The sequence below is a fragment of the Sciurus carolinensis genome, chromosome 8 (genome assembly GCF_902686445.1).
Source record: "Sciurus carolinensis chromosome 8, mSciCar1.2, whole genome shotgun sequence".
Lineage (NCBI taxonomy): Eukaryota > Metazoa > Chordata > Mammalia > Rodentia > Sciuridae > Sciurus > Sciurus carolinensis.
Window position 1 is genome coordinate 108,071,291 of NC_062220.1, and position 18,679 is coordinate 108,089,969.

General features: G+C 42.4%; 1 protein-coding gene across 4 annotated transcripts in view; it reads right to left on the reverse strand.

Annotated features, from left to right (window-relative positions):
* The window catches only part of Ddc (dopa decarboxylase), a 98,222-nt gene that overhangs the window by 72,071 nt on the left and 7,472 nt on the right, over positions 1-18,679 (reverse strand). For 3 of the 4 annotated variants that reach the window (XM_047561320.1, XM_047561317.1, XM_047561319.1), the window contains exons 2-3: positions 3,681-3,909; positions 91-204 (exon numbers count right to left, since the gene is read on the reverse strand). In XM_047561320.1, the coding sequence (XP_047417276.1) occupies positions 91-204; positions 3,681-3,881 (315 nt within the window). In that variant the 5' untranslated portion in view covers positions 3,882-3,909. Of the gene's footprint in view, positions 1-90; positions 205-3,680; positions 3,910-4,285; positions 4,385-18,679 lie in introns of all 4 variants that reach the window. The other variant, XM_047561318.1, reaches the window with a different exon arrangement.

The window sequence follows — 18,679 nt, forward strand, 5'->3', positions numbered from 1 at the left end:
CAGGTGGCACAGCCATCTGCTCATGTCCTGTGTGTACAGAGGCCACCTCCCCACACAGGGACTAGCCCCCAGGATCACTGAGACACTCACCCAGGAGAAGCCTATGCAGCCGATGGCTCCACACAGCATGTCTGCGAGCATGGCCGGGTACGAGCTGGCTGTGGGGAAGTAGGCGAAGAAATAGGGGCTGTGCCAGTGAGTTACCTGTAGGAAGGTGGAGCAGTTACTCATGGGTGAGGGTAGCCAGGCTGTACCAGGAGCAGGGACCCAGGTGCCTTCTGTGTTCCTGGCTGGTGGAGCAACTTGGCTTGGATGCTTTTCTCAAATTTCAGTCATCCTAAGACCTTTCTCCCAACATTTTGTAGCATCTACATTTCACCTGTTAATAGGGTAAATGGACCCTTTATTTTATACTTGAATGTATTTGCTAGCTAAAAGGGGAACAGTACATCCTTAAAGTAAAAGAAACATCATTATCACTTATTAAAATGAATGAGTCATAACAAGTGAAATCTCTAAAAATGGCATCGTTTTAAGTTCTTGGAAGGAGGTCTGGTCAGAGAAGGCACTGCTTTTGAGGTCTTTTTGAATCTTGGTTTTCACAAATCTGCTCTAAAAATTAAAGTCTACATCTTTCTTTTAATTTCTGATTTTTCAGTTTCCATCAGATTCCAAACACACATTTTGTCTCACTGTCACCTCCTCACTCTCCTGTACAAACCATTTCCTCCTGCTGAGCATCCCTCTGGGATGCCGAATACTTCCTGCCTCCTCTGTCCCCTAGAGTGGCCACTGTCCCCCAGCTACCTTGCCCTGACTGTGAGCTGTCAGCCTTCCTCTACCCCAGTTGAAGGAAACACCTTGCCCTGTGACATACCTGAATTAGGCACAGAGGAAAAGCTCAAGGTGGACTAGAGGAGGAGGTTCATAAATGGATGGTCACAGCTCTGTGACCTAGATAGTGTCCTTAGGGGCCCAGGGGTGCTGGGAGCCAAGGTAGAAGGGAGGCCACCCTAAGCCAACATAGGTTGCCATGGATTGAATATTTGTGTCCTCCCCACCCCCACCAAATTCATGGGTTGAAACTCCAACCCATCAAACGATGGTATTAGGAGACAGGGCCTTTTTGAAATGATTATATCATGAGAGTGGAGCCCTCCTGACAGGATTAGGACCTTTATGGGAAGAGACCAGAGAGCTAACTCTCTTCCTCCTTGTGCTAATATCAGAAGTCAGCTGTCTGTTATCCAGGAAGAGGGCCTTCCTGAATCTAACACCTCGATCTCAGAATTCCAGACTCTAGAACTATGAGAAATCAATGTCTGTTGGTTAAGCCACCCAAGTAGGAACAACCTTTGTTCAAACTCCCTGCTAAAATTTGGATCTTAAGTGTTCCCCAAAGGTTCATGTGTTAGAGGATCACTCCCAAGGGTGGGACTATTGGGGGGTGGTTGAGCCCTTAGGAGGTAGGGCCTAGTGGGAAGTCTTTAGGTCATTGAGGGTATGCCCTTGAAGGGGAGTGTGGGACCTTGGTCCCTTCCTCTTTTTCTCTTTTAGCCATGAAATGAATGGTTTGGCTCCACTATGTGCTCCCCACATGATGTGCTGCTTCGCCACAGACACAAAGCAATACACACTGACATGTATTGAAACATAAAAGGCTGTGATGCAAAACAAACCTTTTCTCTTTATAATATGATTATCTCAGGTGTATGTTATAGTGACAGAAACCTGTCTAAGACATTTCATACAGTCTGGACAAAGATGCAGATATTTATTTCCTCCATAACACTAGTTATTAAGTATATGCTGTCCAAGATGTGGCATGAGCAATCTTGATTGTGAAAATAATTAACTAGAAAGCTCATCAAATGCTGAGAGTGTTCAGCAGTCCCACTGAAGCTATGGACACTTCCAAGTCAGCCAGGCCTGGGGAGCCATGAAGAGAGAGGGAGAGGAAGATGCTGAGTGTATATGGGCTGAGGGTTCTAATGTGGAAGGTGACAGTGAGTCTGAGAGCCCTGAGGAGCTGCATAGGCTGAATGCTGCATTCATTGCAACAGGCTTGGGGTCCATAACAGATTTAGGGGCCAGGGACAAGATTTCTTTCAAGATCAGAAAAAATGTGAACTTGCTAGTCAAAGAAAAAAATGTAACTATAATGCTAAGGTATTCAGCTTTATGTCAATGCATTTGTAAAATATGATTTTGCATATTTCTATGAAGGAAGGAGCCTAAAAAGGTACAAATTCCCAGGGTCCAGGACAGTAACACTGTGGCCTGGATCCTTAGCCTTTCTTCAGGGATTCAGAATCTTTATACTTCCTCCAGTTCTATTCCCTCCTTATCATCTTCCGGAAACCTGGGGAAGGGAGTCTTTCTTGATTAGGACGTGTGCTTTTTTGCTTCACTCTCTGCTAAGAGTCACAACAATGTTGGGGTAGATGGACCCAATCTTGCTCTGTACCTAAAGCAGAGCACTCACCTACTTTCCCTCCAATCACAGACCTGCAACAGGTAGGTTTGGAAATAGCCCCAGGGACCCAACCTCACAGCTGTGTTTCCCAGCTCTGCTCTGAGCAGTAAATACTTCAGTGTAGTCAAGCAGGAAGACTTTAGTTCCCCCTTCCTATACTCCTCTGCTTATCATTTAACCATACCTCCTTTGTATGGGTTTTATGTATGATAAAAGGAGGGGTGCCCTAAGAAGTGCCCTGGAATTGAGGAACTATCTTTGAACTGAGGGCCTGAGTCTCAGGCCTGAGACCCTGGACCTAGGTCCAACATTTGCCTTCTCAGGTTCTCTGTACTCTGATAATGAGGGACTGGGTCTCAATGATCCTAGATTCCTCCTGCTCTGTATCTCACATGCTTGCTTTTTATTAATCTTACAACCCCAGAAGTGCAGGGGGTGGAGGGCCAATCTGCCAACTCCATCAATGCCAGGCTTGGGACTTGGCATACTGTTTGTGGAAACTAAATTGGTCACACTGGATGACAGGTTTAACAACCCTCATCAATGTGCTAGGGTCAGGCCAGCCTATTCAAAGAGCCACAGTAATGCAAGGGCTTTGAGGTGAATTCCTTGGTGGGGAAAATAATACTGCAGAAACACAGATCTGAAGTGAGGTCTCGTGCCAACCCCTCTGCTCCCCCTGACTAGGTATCAGGGATGACAACAGGTTTTGCTTCTTTGTGGATGGAATGATCTGTGCCCTCTGGAGAGAAGCAAAGCCATGTTGCTCACTCTCAAACAAAATGAACAAAACATTTGGTAAACATAACAATGATAGGAGTATGCTTTGTTTGCAGCAATTAACTTAATTGCAATCAGCAACCGGGGACTTGTTTCCTCTGACCAGCATTTGATAACACACGTAAGTACCAAGTGTCTTGGGGTAGGGACTAGTCTCAGAAGAGAGCCCACTTGTTTCCTTTGGAGTCTGCATGATCTGAATTGGGACCCAGGCTCCATCATTTACTGGATGTGTGACCTTATGTGGAGCACATACTCTGTTGAGCTTCAGTTGCCTTGGATATAAGATAAAAATGATAGAAATTTCTCTCCAAACTAAGTGTTGTGAGAATTTTGGGAAACAATTTATGTGAATTTCACAGTGTCCAGTAGGTTCCACATTAGCACTAAGCTTCCTGTTCTCTGACCTTGGATATACACTTACCCCTGGCATGATTATCTTCTCAATGTCATTGATGATGTCCTCAAATGCTTCTGGCTCTTGGGGGGCAGCAGTGGGGATCAGGGGTCGCAGGTAGCCAGGCTCCACATCAGGGTACACTGGGCGCCCCTCAATGCCTTCCAGGTAGTCAGCCACATAATCTACCATCTCTTTCCCTCTCCTCCGGAATTCACTTGCATTCATGGTGACTGTGCTCTGTCAGAGGTAGAAACTACAAAGAGAAAAAAGAAACTTTACAAACCACTGGACTGGAGGAGGGTAATTCCAAGCCAGCTGTCAGAACCACATGGGCAGTGACCCCTACACCCTGGAGGCCACACAGACACAGAGTCAGGCCCACTTTCTTTCATGTGTGAATGAGGTAGACAGAACAAAGGATTGGGGTCCTGCAGAAAGACACTTAATCTATTATTTGCTAGCTACTAAACAGAAGACAACACAATATCTCTATTTCATTTTCTACACTAGTAGAATGCACTAGAGGCATACATTTATACTCATGAACTGACTTCACTCGTCATTTGACAGAGACAAGCTCTACCCCTGAGCCTCACTCCCAACTGAGAGATAACTGTAATAGCACTGACCTCTGAGATACAATCTAACAGTCCTCCTAGGCTCGGTCAACAACCATCTTCTTTCCTTTGGATTCCATCTTCAGGTGAACCTGCACCTCTACATATAACCTGATTTTCAGAAATAATGCATTTTTTATTACATAAGTAATATACAGGTAATTCTAGTAACTATTTATGTCCTAAAATTTGCCATGAACTCTGAATTAATGAGTACTATACTAGTCCTCACAGGGAAAATACAGGGTTAGGTTCCTGGAGAGTGATCGAGAGTATTTTTTTTTCAACCAATCAATACATGACTTTTTATGTGTTTGTTAAAAAGACACCTTATATAATATGTATTGAATGATTAACATTAAATCTGCATTCACTCACACCATAAGTCATGCCTGAAAGAATCTTGTGTAACACATATTTCTCCATAAGGCACATCACTGTCTGCTTGTGCTTAGGAGCCCTAGATAGTACGTGTGCACTTCATTTTAGGGGAACATTTTAAATGGCAAAATCACCAAGAAAAAGCACAGAATTGTAAAGAATGTCACATTAAATATACAGAAAACAAGACACTTGCTATTAGTATGAGAGCTGAAACAAGAGGGCAGAGTAGGATAATTTGCATGCATGGAATCTGCAGATAGTAAGAACTAATTGTGTTGCCAAAACAGGTACCTAGAATGGCACCACCCCAAATTCTGGCACATAGTCTTCCAGAATATTTCCTATATTTGTAGGAAACAATTATGGTAAGCAAGGTATGATTTCTGATTCTTCCATAGTCCAAAGCCTCATAATTCAAGACAAATTTCCCCATGAATAGTTCAGAAGTAAATCAACATCCACTGTAATTAGCAATGGTGTCACTTTGACACTAAATTGCTGACATTTCTCTATGCTCCCCATTTTTGACAGTTTTTGTGATGTTAAAGGTGTTGAAAATCTACTCATCAAGAACTCATTAAAAGTGGTAAGACAGATTTTATAGAAGATTAATGCAATAGGGGAGAGACTGAACTCAACTTTAAATACAACAGCCAAAGGACAGGTGAGAGGGTCAGTGGATGAAAAATTAGTGAGAGGAATGTGGTTAGTCTCAAGGGTGGGGAGGAAGCAGAACTTGATTAGATGCCACAGGTAGAAGTAGATGAAATTGATTGGATACATGGGATGGGGACTTGTTACCAAACTGGCTTATCAGGATTTCTTGCTAAAACTAGTGTCGGCAATCTAGATAAAGCCAAACAAGAAGACAAATTGGGGAGCCTGACTGAAGTTGGATCAAGGATTGAGCCTTTGTCCAAGGTGAACCTGCTGGAAGATGCTTTTCTTCTCTCAGAAATCTTTCTAATCATCCTTTTTCAGAATGTTTTGTGCTAAATGAACAATGCATAGCAGTTTGTAGGTTACTTCAAGGTCTGCTGTAAGATCCAATCCCACTTTAAAGTTATTATTTGAGTGCACATTTTTCAGTGAGTGTCTGAGTAGCAGTGACGGGGACTTAAGATAAGACTCTAGATTACAGCGACAGTTAATACCAAACTAACAGCAGGAGAAAAATCATTGCATCATTGCACCTTTGCACTTCATAAACTAAGGGCTGTGGAGGGTTCCACTCCTCAGCTCAAATATCATGGCCACGTGGTAAAACTTCTGGTTTACAATTCCTGGTGTCCTGTAGCTTTCAAAATTAATTTTGGAAATTAAATTTTGAAGTTACTCAGCTTATTTCAAATTTTGGACTTAGAGTGAAACCCTTTTCACCTCAAGTGAAAGGGACTTGCAAGTGACATGCTTCAAATTCAACCAAAACATCTCACACCAAAACTCTTTTTGCAAGTTCAGGCTCTCACTGCGTAATTACTGAGTAACTTTTCCATGGTGTTTGTCTTTTTCGTCATGTGATTTCTAATGATATTCACAGTGTGTGCCACTATTTTTGAACATTTGGATCATTTTCAGTTTCCACTTACATTAGTGGGAAAAGTAGCTGGATCCCACGGGCCAACTCTTCAGGATCAAGAGTTGAAGGATTCTGAGTCACAACCTGACTCTTATTTTTATTAGATGTGAAAGGCCAGACATGGTGATATATACCTGTCATCCCAGCTACTGGGGAAGTTGAGGAAGGGGGATCACAAGATGGAGGACAGCATGAATAACTTAGGGAGAGACTGTTTCAAAAAATAAAAAGGACTGGGGGTGTGGCTCAGTTGCAAAAACACCCCTGGATTTAATCCCCATTACAAAAAAAAAAAAAAAAAAATGAATGGGGAGAATGGGTGAGTGAACCCTAGGGGCTGACTTGCCAGGATCTAGAGCTGACAGACTCAAGAATCAGACCCTGACTCATATTTATCCTGCATAAATTGCCCGCATATTAAATCTTATTTTCCTTAACTGAAAACATAAATCATAACAATAGTATTATCATGAAGAATTTTGTGATAATTAATTAAGTACTTGGAGAAGGATTAGAACAGTGGTATAAAATCACCTCTCAATAAATATTGGTTACAGTAGTTCCCACTTATCTGCAATTTCAATTTCCAATGTTTTGGTGACTCCCAACCTGGATCCAAAAATATTAAATAAAAGTCACAGAAGTAAATAATTCATTGGTTTCAAATTGTGCACCATTCTGAGTAGCATGATGAAAACTTGCACCTTGTTCCATCTCCTTCAGGACAGGAAACATTCCTGTGTCCAGTGTACTCACACTATAGGCCACCTGCCTCTTAGTTATTTGGTGACTATCTCAGTTATTAGATCAGTTGTCATGATATCCTAGTGCTTGTGTTCAGGTAACCCTTATTTTATGTAATACAGTAATTGCTCTATTTTATTTATTAGTCATTGCTGTTAATCTTTTACTATGCCTAATTAATCTGTTAAATTTTATCATAGATAGGTATGCATGTATAGGGAAAAAGCATTGTATACAGGTGTTTCAGTACTATTCTTGGTTTCAAGCATCCACTAAGTGTCTTGGAAGGTATCACCTTAAGAATAAGGAGGGATTTCTGCATTAGGATTTCTTTAGAACATTAAAACATCACTAGCAATTAGAGAAATGCAAATCAAAACTACTCTAAGATTTCATCTTACTCCAGTCAGAGTTGCAATTATCAGGAATATAAGAAACAATAAATGTTGGCGAGGATGTAGGGGAAAATGTATGCTCTTACATTGCTGGAGGGAATGCAAATTGGTGCAGCCATTATGGAAAGCAGTAAGGAGATTCCTCAGAAAACCTGGAATGGAACAACCATTTGACCCAGCTATCCCACTGATCAGTTTGTAACCAAAGGACTTAAAATCAGTCACATCAATGTTTAGAGCAGCTCAATTCACAATAGCCAAACTATGGAACCAACCTAGGTGCCCTTCAACAGATGAATGGATAAAGAAAATGTGGTATATATACACAATGGAATATTACTCAACCTTAAAGAAGAGTGAAATTTGCAGGTATTTGCAGGTAAATGGATGGAGCTGGAGAATATCATGCTAAGTGAAATAAGTCAATCCCCAAAACCAAAGGCCTAATGTTTTCTCTGATATATGGATGCTGATTCACAATAAAGCAGGCAGCTAGGGATGGATAGAGGTACTTTGGATTATACAGAGAGTGAAGGGAGGGGAGTAGGTATGGAGGTAGGAAGGATAGCAGAATGAATTGGATATTATTACCCTATGAGCATAGATGACTACATGACTGCTGTGATTCCAAATCATGTACAACCAGAAGAATAAGATGTCATACTCCTTTTATGTATGATATGTCAGTATGCATTCTATTATCATGTATAACTAATTAGAACAAATTTTTAAAAATACTACCACTTATTTCCATCTCTGCATACTTGTTTTCCAACAAAAATTCTTAAAAAGGAGAACATTGATCTTATAGTTTCTTCAGAATAGATTTTTCTAAATATAAACATTTTAGTGTTTTAAAATTACATTGCGAAATTTCTCCCTAGAACATTGTTTCACCAAATTTTACTCTTAATTGGGAGACTGCTCATTTTGCCATATAATCACTGGATTTGACTAAATCTTTTCCAGTTCTATAAGTATTAGTTTGACTAATGAGATTGAACAGATGTTTATTTGCCATTTTTATGTATTCTTTTATGAACAACTTGTTCAGTGTATGCTTTTCTAGTTATTTCTTATTTAATTGCAAGAGTCTTAATACATTAATATTCCATCCACACTAACATGTTACATTTTCTTCATTTTTGCTTGACTTAATTTTGGTTATGATTTTCTTCCAACCTAAAAGAATTTTAATTTTGATGTAGTAAAATCTTATAATCATTCTTTATGGCTTGGACCATGTGTGTGACTATGAGAAATGCCTTTTAAAATGTGTATTCTAACAGTCTCAGCCTACCCTACTGAGGGGAAGCACATGCAATTCAACAAGCTGAAGACTCAGAATGAGATGTGCAAGATGAAGAAAAGATGCTAGGCTTCTCAGAGATCAGTTGCTTCTTTCTAATAGTAATAAAATAGTAACATAGCCAAAAATGAAAGGCCTTAGGAAATAAATAAACAAACACATACAATTTTCCACCAAAAGAAATATTTCCAAATTGTAGGATAGGACCTGGTTATTCTTTTTAAATCATTCTGTGTCATTTATTCACAGATTATTTTCCATCAAGACCTTTTCGGAAGGCTCTTAGTGCAAAGCCACAGAGAATCTTATGCTCATTCTGGAGCTGTTTGATATTTCATGCCCCCAAGCTTGGCAAATATTAGCTGGGAGATGTAGACTATGATAACAGCAATGGCTTATGCCTCTCCAGGTCCTTGAAAGGGCTTCTGTTGACATAATCTGATGTGTGTCTGCAGCAGCTGCACTCCACACTATTTTACATGCTGCCCCTGCTGTGTGCTGTGCATGCACAGTGAGCCAGTTACTTCCTACATTTCTGGCTGAGTACTTTATTTCAATGATAGTCAGAGTCCAGCTCCAGTTCCAACCCCATATGCTTCAGGAAGATATAAACTTGCTCAGATCTCCTGATCAACCCTCAATCATGAGTATGTGTATATATGTGTGTGTGTATATATACACACACACACACACACACACACATACACACACACACATATATATATATATATATATATATATATATATATATATATATATATAGAGAGAGAGAGAGAGAGAGAGAGAGAGAGAGAGAGATGCAGAGACCTCAGCTCAGCTCATGTGTTTTGCATTCTCCAGGTAAATCACAGGCTATGGGTCATAGGAAGTATTGTGGAGGTTTGCTGAATGATGAATCAATGAATCAATGAATCAATGACACTTGGTCCTCTAAACATTATATTGAATCCCACTTTCTAACTTTAAGACACCCCAAACCAGCAGTCCATCACATCTCTGCCACAAGAGTCCCTGAGATAATAATGACTTGGGAACAACAGTCCTCTCCCACCATTGAATCCTGACCCATTTCTACCATCCCGTGCCTCTGGCCTCCATTCTCTGGCTCTAGGATTTCACTTCTGAGACTCCTCTGCCACAGACACTTGCCCAGAACCTGACCCAGGCTCCTGGCTGGTGTTTGTACAGACCATGGAGATGGATGGAAATTCTGCCTCCATGGGACCTACCATTGCCAGGGATTACAAACCTGAAGCTCACAGGACCATCCAAGCCCCACTGCTGTGTATGTGAGTCTCTTCCTTGCATGCTGAGGGGTGGACAGTCACGAAGTGCTTTGTATCTGTCCATGGTGCTGCCTATTATTTCACGCAGGGCTATTTACTTCAAACCTTGGGACCCTAGAGACTTCGTTTAACCTCTCTAGACTTTCATTTCTGTTTTGATGAGAAAAATAGTGTTAACATTTTTACACTATTTTCCAGGAAACAAATGAACCATAATTTATATTTCAAACCCACCGATCCCTCTGGAACTGGGAGGTGCTCTCTCTCTCTCTCTCTCTCTCTCTCTCTCTCTCTCTCTCTCTCTCTCTTTCTCTCTCTCTCTCTTTTCCCTTGAGCACATTTATATAAATCTAATTTGGTTGGCTGCTTTTACCCTGAATCAACTGGTTTCTTGATAAACATGTTCTTTGTGCATTCAAAGAGCAAAAATAAATACAATGGAAGATATGCTTCCAACTAAGACCGTGAAGAAGTTTCTAGCCATGAGAGGTTTCAAATCAGATGAATGACTTTGATATCTTGCCTCAAAAGAAAAACAAATTCTCTAAGTTCTTTTTAACTCTTAATACACTTATTAAACATGGTATTGAGCAGATTTAGGTGCACATTTTCACCAGGAACCTGGAAGGGCATGAATAATGAAATAAATTCACAAGAGTACTCTATGAAGTGTCAGGCAGACCTGAGGTCAAGGAGCACCTTGAGCTTCAGTTACTGTTTGTCCTTCAACCACCAACCTTTCTGGAGCTTCCTGACAGCTTCTACAAAGGTGAGCAGGCATGGAAATACCTTCCAAGGAGCTCTGCTGGAAGAACGCACGAGGTGGTGTGTTAGGTGCCCAGGCACAGCCCATGCTCAGTAAAAATGTTTACTAGCAACAGGGAAAATGCTGTTTGGAGGAAGAGATGAAATAGGGAAATATTCTGTATGTCCCACTCAATTTTCCTGCAAACCAGAAACAACTCTGAACATCTTAATTTTTTTAAGTAGAAATTCAATCCAAACAAAAATCATTAACTGAGGAAAAAGTACCTCACATTCTGACTTTAGAGGATTTGTCAGCTCCTTTCTTTTTCTTCCAGGAACCATTATTTCATCTGCAATTCTCTTCCCTGTCTCATAAACTCATCCGTTTACAAAGTAGAAATCCCACCATTCTGAAATTGTTTTTTTCTTTTTTTCTTTTACTGGAGACTTAGTGCTGTTTAGTCAGATTCTTTAATGAGAGGGAGTGGGAGTGGGGTGTAGCTCAGGGGTGTAGAGCTTGACTAGCATGTGCTGGGTCCTTGGTTCCATCTCCAGCACCAAATAGCACCCTAAAACAAGGTTAGGGAATTGGGGCAAGAGCTTAGCTCTCAGATTTGGCCCCACATCTAAATGTAATCTCATTGAAGACTTTTGTCACTCGGGTCCTCTGCACAGTGCCCTTTAACAACTACAAAGGGAAGGCCATAGACTCCCTCCAGTGGATAGGAAAAGAGGGCTGATGTCACAGCAACAGAAAGATAAAAAGTTCCAGGAGGTGGCTGGGGCTGGGGCTGTGGGAGGAGAATGGACTCTGGGGATTCACAGTTCTCGGTTTGAGTCTTATCTGCATTGCTTATCAGTTGGTCACCTCTGGTGACCTGGGGAGTTTATTAATCTCTCTGAGCCTCAGAGCCCCACCTCTAACCCCAGACCAGAGGGCACTGCTCTGGTGCCAGGGCCAAGGTCATTGGTGCAAATCTGCCACCTTGTCAGGCAGCAGTAAAATGGTTCCAGAAATCAAGGGTGCTGGAACCTGAGAGATAATAAGGGTTAGGAGGGCAGAGATGGGACTAGAGCTCTAGGCAGAGATCTGAGAGGAGAAGATGGTTTTAATCTGTTAAAGCTGTGTTCTGTAGGCACTATCACTATCCTCATTTTACAGGGGAAAACTAGTATACATCATACCATATACACACATCTACTAATGCACACTTATCACTTTCTTATACTCATATAATTGATTTTATATAAATTGCAGAGTTCTTTAAATAAGGACTTTCACTGATCTATAAATTAGTAACCATTTATATAAACTTAGATGTGCCAACCGCTATGTTAAGGTCTTTGCATTAATTCTCTTATTTAATCTTCACAATTAAACAGCTCTTCCAGACTCTTCTTATCCCATTTAACAGATGGTAAGTCTGAGACACAGAATGGCTAAGCAACTAGACCAAGATTCCACAGCTGGCAGGCCACAGCTGAACTGCAGCAGTCTGGTTTCTGCAGGCACTTACTCAAGTGAAGGCTCTGGACTCAGAGAGCATGCCTAACAGATTTGGCGCATGCCTAACAGATTTGGCGATTGCCTGTGTGTTGATAAAACCTGGAGAAAGACAGGCCTAAAGCAACTTCAGGATTAGAGATTTAAAAACTCGGCTTCTCCCAGAGCCTAATTGCTAGTGAGTTCCTGGGGCACAGCAAGAGGGCTCAGTGGCTAAGGGATTAGCTAAGGGATCATGTTCATTGCAAATGGAAAAGCATAAAGGGGTGGACCTGGACAGCTCTTAGCTGGAGGTGTGACCATGGCCAAGGCTGTTGAGCACTCTGGTCTGCTCCTTTAGTCTATTCAGGCTGCTATACAAAGTATCATAGACTGGGTGGTTTATAAGCCACAAATATTCATTTTGCAAAGTCCCAGGGGTTAGAAGTCTAGGGTCATGAGTGGGTTCTCATGAGGTCCCCTCCTAGGCTGTGAACTGCTGACTTCTCCCCATGTCTTCAAGCAGATGAAAAGATGAGGACTCATTTTGGGGTGCTAATCCCATCTTGAGAGCTCTACCGTCATGAGCTAAGCACCTTGCCGAGGCCTGCTTCCTTGTATGATCACATCATGAATTATGACCTCGACGTGTGAGTTTTGGGGGAAACACAAACACTCAGTCTTTTGAACCGCCATTTCCAATCTGTAAAATGCCCACATTACCAAGCTCCACCCAGACTTGTGATGAGAATATAAGATACTTCATACGGCAGGTGCTCAAAGCATGTCATTGCATTCTCATACTCAGACCACTTTAGAGAGACAGCATTCACCATCTCAATCGAGTTCACTGTCTAGAGACGAAATCCCACAAGGGTCTCAGCACGGGGTTCTACCTCTCCCATACAAGAAGCCTCTTTGTCTCCAGTCAACATTGTCTGGGTTAGAGAGCATCCCTGCCTCCATCAATGGGAGCTGCACTTTACAATACCATACTTTTCAATATCACAGTTCTGTAAGATGCATTCTTCTTCACAGCCACGGGAACGAGCAGATTTGGCTTAAGAGAAAACTCCCTTGAGTCCAGTTCTGCTGTAGGAGTCTGTGCAGCTTCTGACCAACATCTTGCCCTCTCTGAGTCACAGTTTCCTCATTTGTAAAATAAAACAGGGCAGAGAGATGATGCAGGTAGAAAGCACTTTGGATTTCAAATGCATGTCTAGCATTTGTTATTATTGATGTTATGAAAGCAAGGTGGAGAACCCATACCCCTGAGCTGATGAGATCTTTTCACTGCGATAGGAACAGCCATGGAAGCATGAGACAAAAGGGAGAAAATTCACCACAATCAACAAAGTTCAAAATCCATGGGGAGACCTTACTCCTATGGGCGTTTGAAGAAGGAAGCAGTTTTTGACCACTATTTCTTAGTCATCCCCTATTTAACAAATAATGCCTGGTTTAGGTATTTTCTGAGTTGACAGTTCTCCATGGCACGGAGCCACACAGAAGTTTATGTGATGATTTTCACTTTCACTCTCATGGGAAAATGCCGCTATTTCTAATCACATCTCTGGAAATGTGTCGTGACCTACATTGAAGAGATGACTGGAAAAATCCATAACTTAAGCAAAACAAAAGTAAACAATGTCTGGAACGTTGATATTTTTTCAAGTGAGTCCTGACCAGAGACAATTCAAATAGTTGCAGTGAGAATATGTGTGGTATTGGGGATGCTTTTTTGCACTTGACATTGTCCCTGTGTGCCTGATTACAATATACATAATTACACAGACTTCCTGTGCCAATTTGCCCTTCTTACGATGGCTGGGCAGGGATCTCTCAGTGTCACTAGGACCCATCCACACCACTTGGTCTGCAGGAACTTACTGTTATTAACAGCATTGCCTATGTTTAGAAGGCGGTACACCACAGCATCATGATGCAGGTGACACACCAAATCTGTCCCTCAAGGATGTTAATTCCCCAGTGCCCCCAAGAGGAGGGAGTTGTGCAGTTCTTTCTTTGAGTTGCCCATTTCTTTCAGGAAAAAAAAACAGGAGGCTACAGAAATGTCAGCATAAATGCCTGTCTCTGTTAGCTTTTCTCATCCATTCAAAATTTAAATTTAAAACTGTAAAAAATTTAAATTCAAAATCATTTGAATCTTATCACTTTCATTCATGTTTGCTATTTTTAAAAGTTTACATAAGAACTACTATGTCATTTTAAATTTAACATTTCTCTTTGGTTCCCATTTTATTTCAGTGTTATGCCAGGAAATTTTTTTTCTTAGAAAACATTCTCCCACCTTCTTAAACATGTTTGTTTTATGCCTTATTTCCCCCCTCAATTCTTTCCCCCTTTCTCTTTTGCTTTTGAAGTCACATTAATAGTCTACAAAAGATTATAGCCATCTGCTTTTTTTTATAGATTTGAGATGATTTGAATTATGTTCTAGCTATTTGCTTCTTTTCATGATGTTAATAACATCCTGTGACCATGTCATGTATTGATTTATAATTTATTATAAATACTGAACACCTGGCATTGTGAATCTATTTGATATGCCTTGGCACACTCTTTGGGTAGTCTAATTTTTTTTCATAAGCCAGATCAATGGTAAATATTGACTTCCCAATTCATTGTGACCCTTCATTATTCCTTGTATTGCACAGTTGCTGTATTATTACCTGGTGTTGCTAAGAAGCCTACATTTAAGGCTCTTCCAAGTCAAATCCCAAGAACACATTTATATTTGCTTGCCAACTTCTATTATAAAAAAAACAAAACAAAACCAGTTTTGCCTAAACTACCACTAAGCATTTGTTATCTATTGTCTCATTTAACACTCAACAACCCAGCAAGTTAAGTATTATTATTTTTATTACTGTTTGTCCAGCAAGTGCACAAGATGGTGTCATACTCTCTCTCACAATCCAGTGTCATGATAGTTTGAGAGTCACAGATGGATCCCAGACCACAACAGGGTCTCCCACCTGCGCTGGGAAGGCAGTATCTACAACCCAAATACAGTTCTAGGGTCCTGCCCATTCACCCCACACAGGAGAACATGGCTCCCAGTAAGAGGGATGAGACTCCGCATCTGCCTCCACACCCTGGGCTAATCACAGTGGAAACAGATATAGGCTGACAAACTCTTTATCCTTTGTGGCCCAAGAGAGGTGCCTGTCTTCATTTTCTCCAAAATAAAATGTGTTGAATAATGCCTGTGTGCAGAGCACCAGGCAAGTTCTCTGCCTATGTTTTCTCTGTTTGAACATCAGGGTCTGCAAAGAAGCAACATTGCCTGCCTTAGGAAAGAAGGAAATCAACTCAGGAAAGCAGATGGCTTATCTCAGTCCATGCCACTCCAAAGTGGTTTTTTACATATGGCTTTGGTCCAAACTGGAAAAACAAGCCCATTTCCCTCTTGCCTAGGGTCCCTCAGCTACCACTCAGAACGCAGCGGAATTTCAACATTTCCTAGGAGCCCATGTGCCAATGGCTGCTCTCTATTTCTGCAAGGTACATTTGTGTCCCTGGTGTCTTCCTCCAGAAATGCTTATGAACTCTGAGAAGACATCAAGACCACTCTTCTGTTTTAAATTTTTTTAGTAGTTGATGTACCTTTATTTTATTCATTTCTTTATATGTGGTGCTCAGAATTGAACCCAGTGCCTCACACATGCCAGGCAAGCACTCTACCACTGAGCCACAACCTCAACCCCAAGATCACTCTTCTAAAATACCCAAGAATCAAATTTCCCCAGAGCCTTTCCCTAAATTTCCACCAGACACAAGCTGAAGTTCCAAGAGCATAGGGTAAAGCCTACAGAATACTGACATTTATAAGAGGAGAAAACAAATATAATCAGATCCCTCTGCCATTTCTTCAATGCATGGAGGTTTGAAAGGAGGGTCTTATTTTAATTATTTTATTCACACCAGCTGTGCACAGAAGCTTACCCACCCTGTATTCAGCGATGAGGTAGACAGAATTTTGTCTCCTTCAATAACATCGAGATACCCCTCTATAAGCTACTTGATCATTGTTCTGGGATACCTGCTGTGCTTGCCCAGGGCTCTTAAGAACATCAGCTTGAGCATGGGGTGACCCTCAACAAAAAAGTCTGTTTCTCTCTGGCACCCCTTGCAACTGCAAAGAGGATCAACTAGTTACACTGCAGTCATCGCCTTTGCTTTGATTCTGTTTTGGATGGGGTACACTGCTTCCTGGAATGAGAATTATCTGTAAGGAGCAGAACCCTGGAAGCCTTTGAGAGAGGAAGATGATTAAGGGGAAAACCCAGGTCACCTGCTTGAATTTCCCTTGGAAACTGGGGTAAGCAAACTATGCGGGTCTCAGTGGATCACTGAGGCAGCATCTTATCATTTACTGCTCCCAATTATTGAGCAACTATTGAGTGCCCAACCTTCTATAAAATCAGACCCATTTGTTTGTTGTTTATTGTATATTTATTTACTAGAGTCCTATGTGAAAATGCTGGTAGCTCTCCTTTCCTACAGGGCACACCGGTTCTGTGAGCCCTGCATGCCTCCTCCTTCCCCACTCCATCCCACAGCCTCTAGGGCTCTATGTGCCCTGAAACCAGCCTGGAAATCAATTTCCACTGACTTGGTTATGTTGCTATCATGGCTCAAAGAACATGGGCTAAAAACCATTCAAAGTTCCAGATTCTTTGTTGTACTTGTTGCTTAGAGATGACTTAAAGAACCAGGCTGACCTAGGTTGGTACCTAATTTCTCAAAAGTTCCACAGCATCCCCACCACCGCACACAATGAATGCTCAGCTGTCTCCTCTGGCAGTAGTAGCTTTCCTTCTGAAGAAGAGGGAGTAAGATAGCTAGAGTTAACTGCAAAGCACCCATCCCGACCCTCAGCTTTGCAGCCTTCCAGGATGTGGATGCTAGGATCTGGCCCTGAGCCATGAGGACAAAGAGCGATACTCACAGGCAGCCGGGAGTTTGCTTCTCTCTGTCCGCTCTCTCTCCCTTCTCTCCTTGGTGACAGTTAAAAGGCACAGAGGATGCGATTGCCATTTATGTAGACAAGTGTCCGCCTCCCGAAGCCATCAGCGCAGCTTGCTTTGCATTATTTACCCAGAGCATCTCCCACTCTCCCAGTGCCTCCTGCCCCCCACAGGATGTGAGAATCATTCAGGAGCCCAGCAGAATGAAGTGGAACAGTGCAGTCTGTGGGGGCCATGGAAAGTGACCAGAGAAATATGAAGCCTGTGTTCCTGGTCCCCATGTGGGACTCAGGGACAGCACTCCTGGGCACTTCCTCTAGCTATTCAGAAACCACAGGGCTCCATTCCATGGGTGAAGAAGTGGTCGGCGTGGCATATGAGGAGCCCTTCTCGGGTCTGCTCCTTCTGTGAGGGGGCTGCTGTGACTCTCCTTATGCAGGAGCGGTGAGAGATAAGGAGTGCCAAGCTGTTCCCTGGATCAGAAAGTGAAGCCAGGAGCAGATTAGGATTTGAAACCCCAGTAGCATCTCCCTCCAAGCCCTGTTCTGTGACCCTTCAGCCCTGCTGATGTTCAAAGCAACACTTATCTCTCCTCTACCCCTGGGCTATAACAGGAAGAAGCATCCCAGGCTGATGTGCAATTTGAGGGGCTGAATTTGATTTCTCTTTAATGTGCACACAATCATGTGAGCCTAGCACAGGGGGTCTGAGTTGGACAGACGAGGAAGGGTGGAGAAGAGAGTCAAGTCAGATAAGCAGCAGCATGCAGGTTCCTCTGTCCCTGACCACTTGGGTGCATGCACATACATGCACACACACTCACACATAAATGCACACACATATGTACGATGCATATATTTGCTACCACATATGCACTACAGCACATATGCATACACATGACACTATGTATTTACACAATACATGCACAACACCATGCACATATATATCATGTTAAGGACCCTGGTGCAATCCTGAGTTATGACTTCCACAATGATAGCTGTCCACCTCCAGTTTTAAGCAGAATCTCTGCACAGGAACAGGAGCCAGGACACAGGCAGAGCCCTTCAGGGCATCAGGACTCACGAGGCGGCGGGACTGCAGTGCAAGGAGCCAGGGGATGACTGAGGATGACTGAGAGGACCTGGACCTGGGGCTGGGCACAGGCAGCAGCCACATAGACCAGGGAGGCATAAGGGGATTAGGCTTGTCTGCACAGATGGGAGCTCCTGAGTGCCCCAGGCGCCACCATCAGGGTGAGCTGGGAACAGGAAGGAGGATGGCTCACACTCCCATATGGAGCTCAGCCCTGGCCACAGAGGAGAAGCAGGACTGGCAGGAAGGACCAGTATCAAGCTGGACAGACAGCCTCCTAAGCTAATGCCTCCTTGTTCTGAGGTGCACAGGCAGCCCAGGCTCCACCTTGCTCAGGTACCTATGAGGAAGAGGGCAGCTGGGAGTGCAGGGTTGACCAGGACATGGGGACTC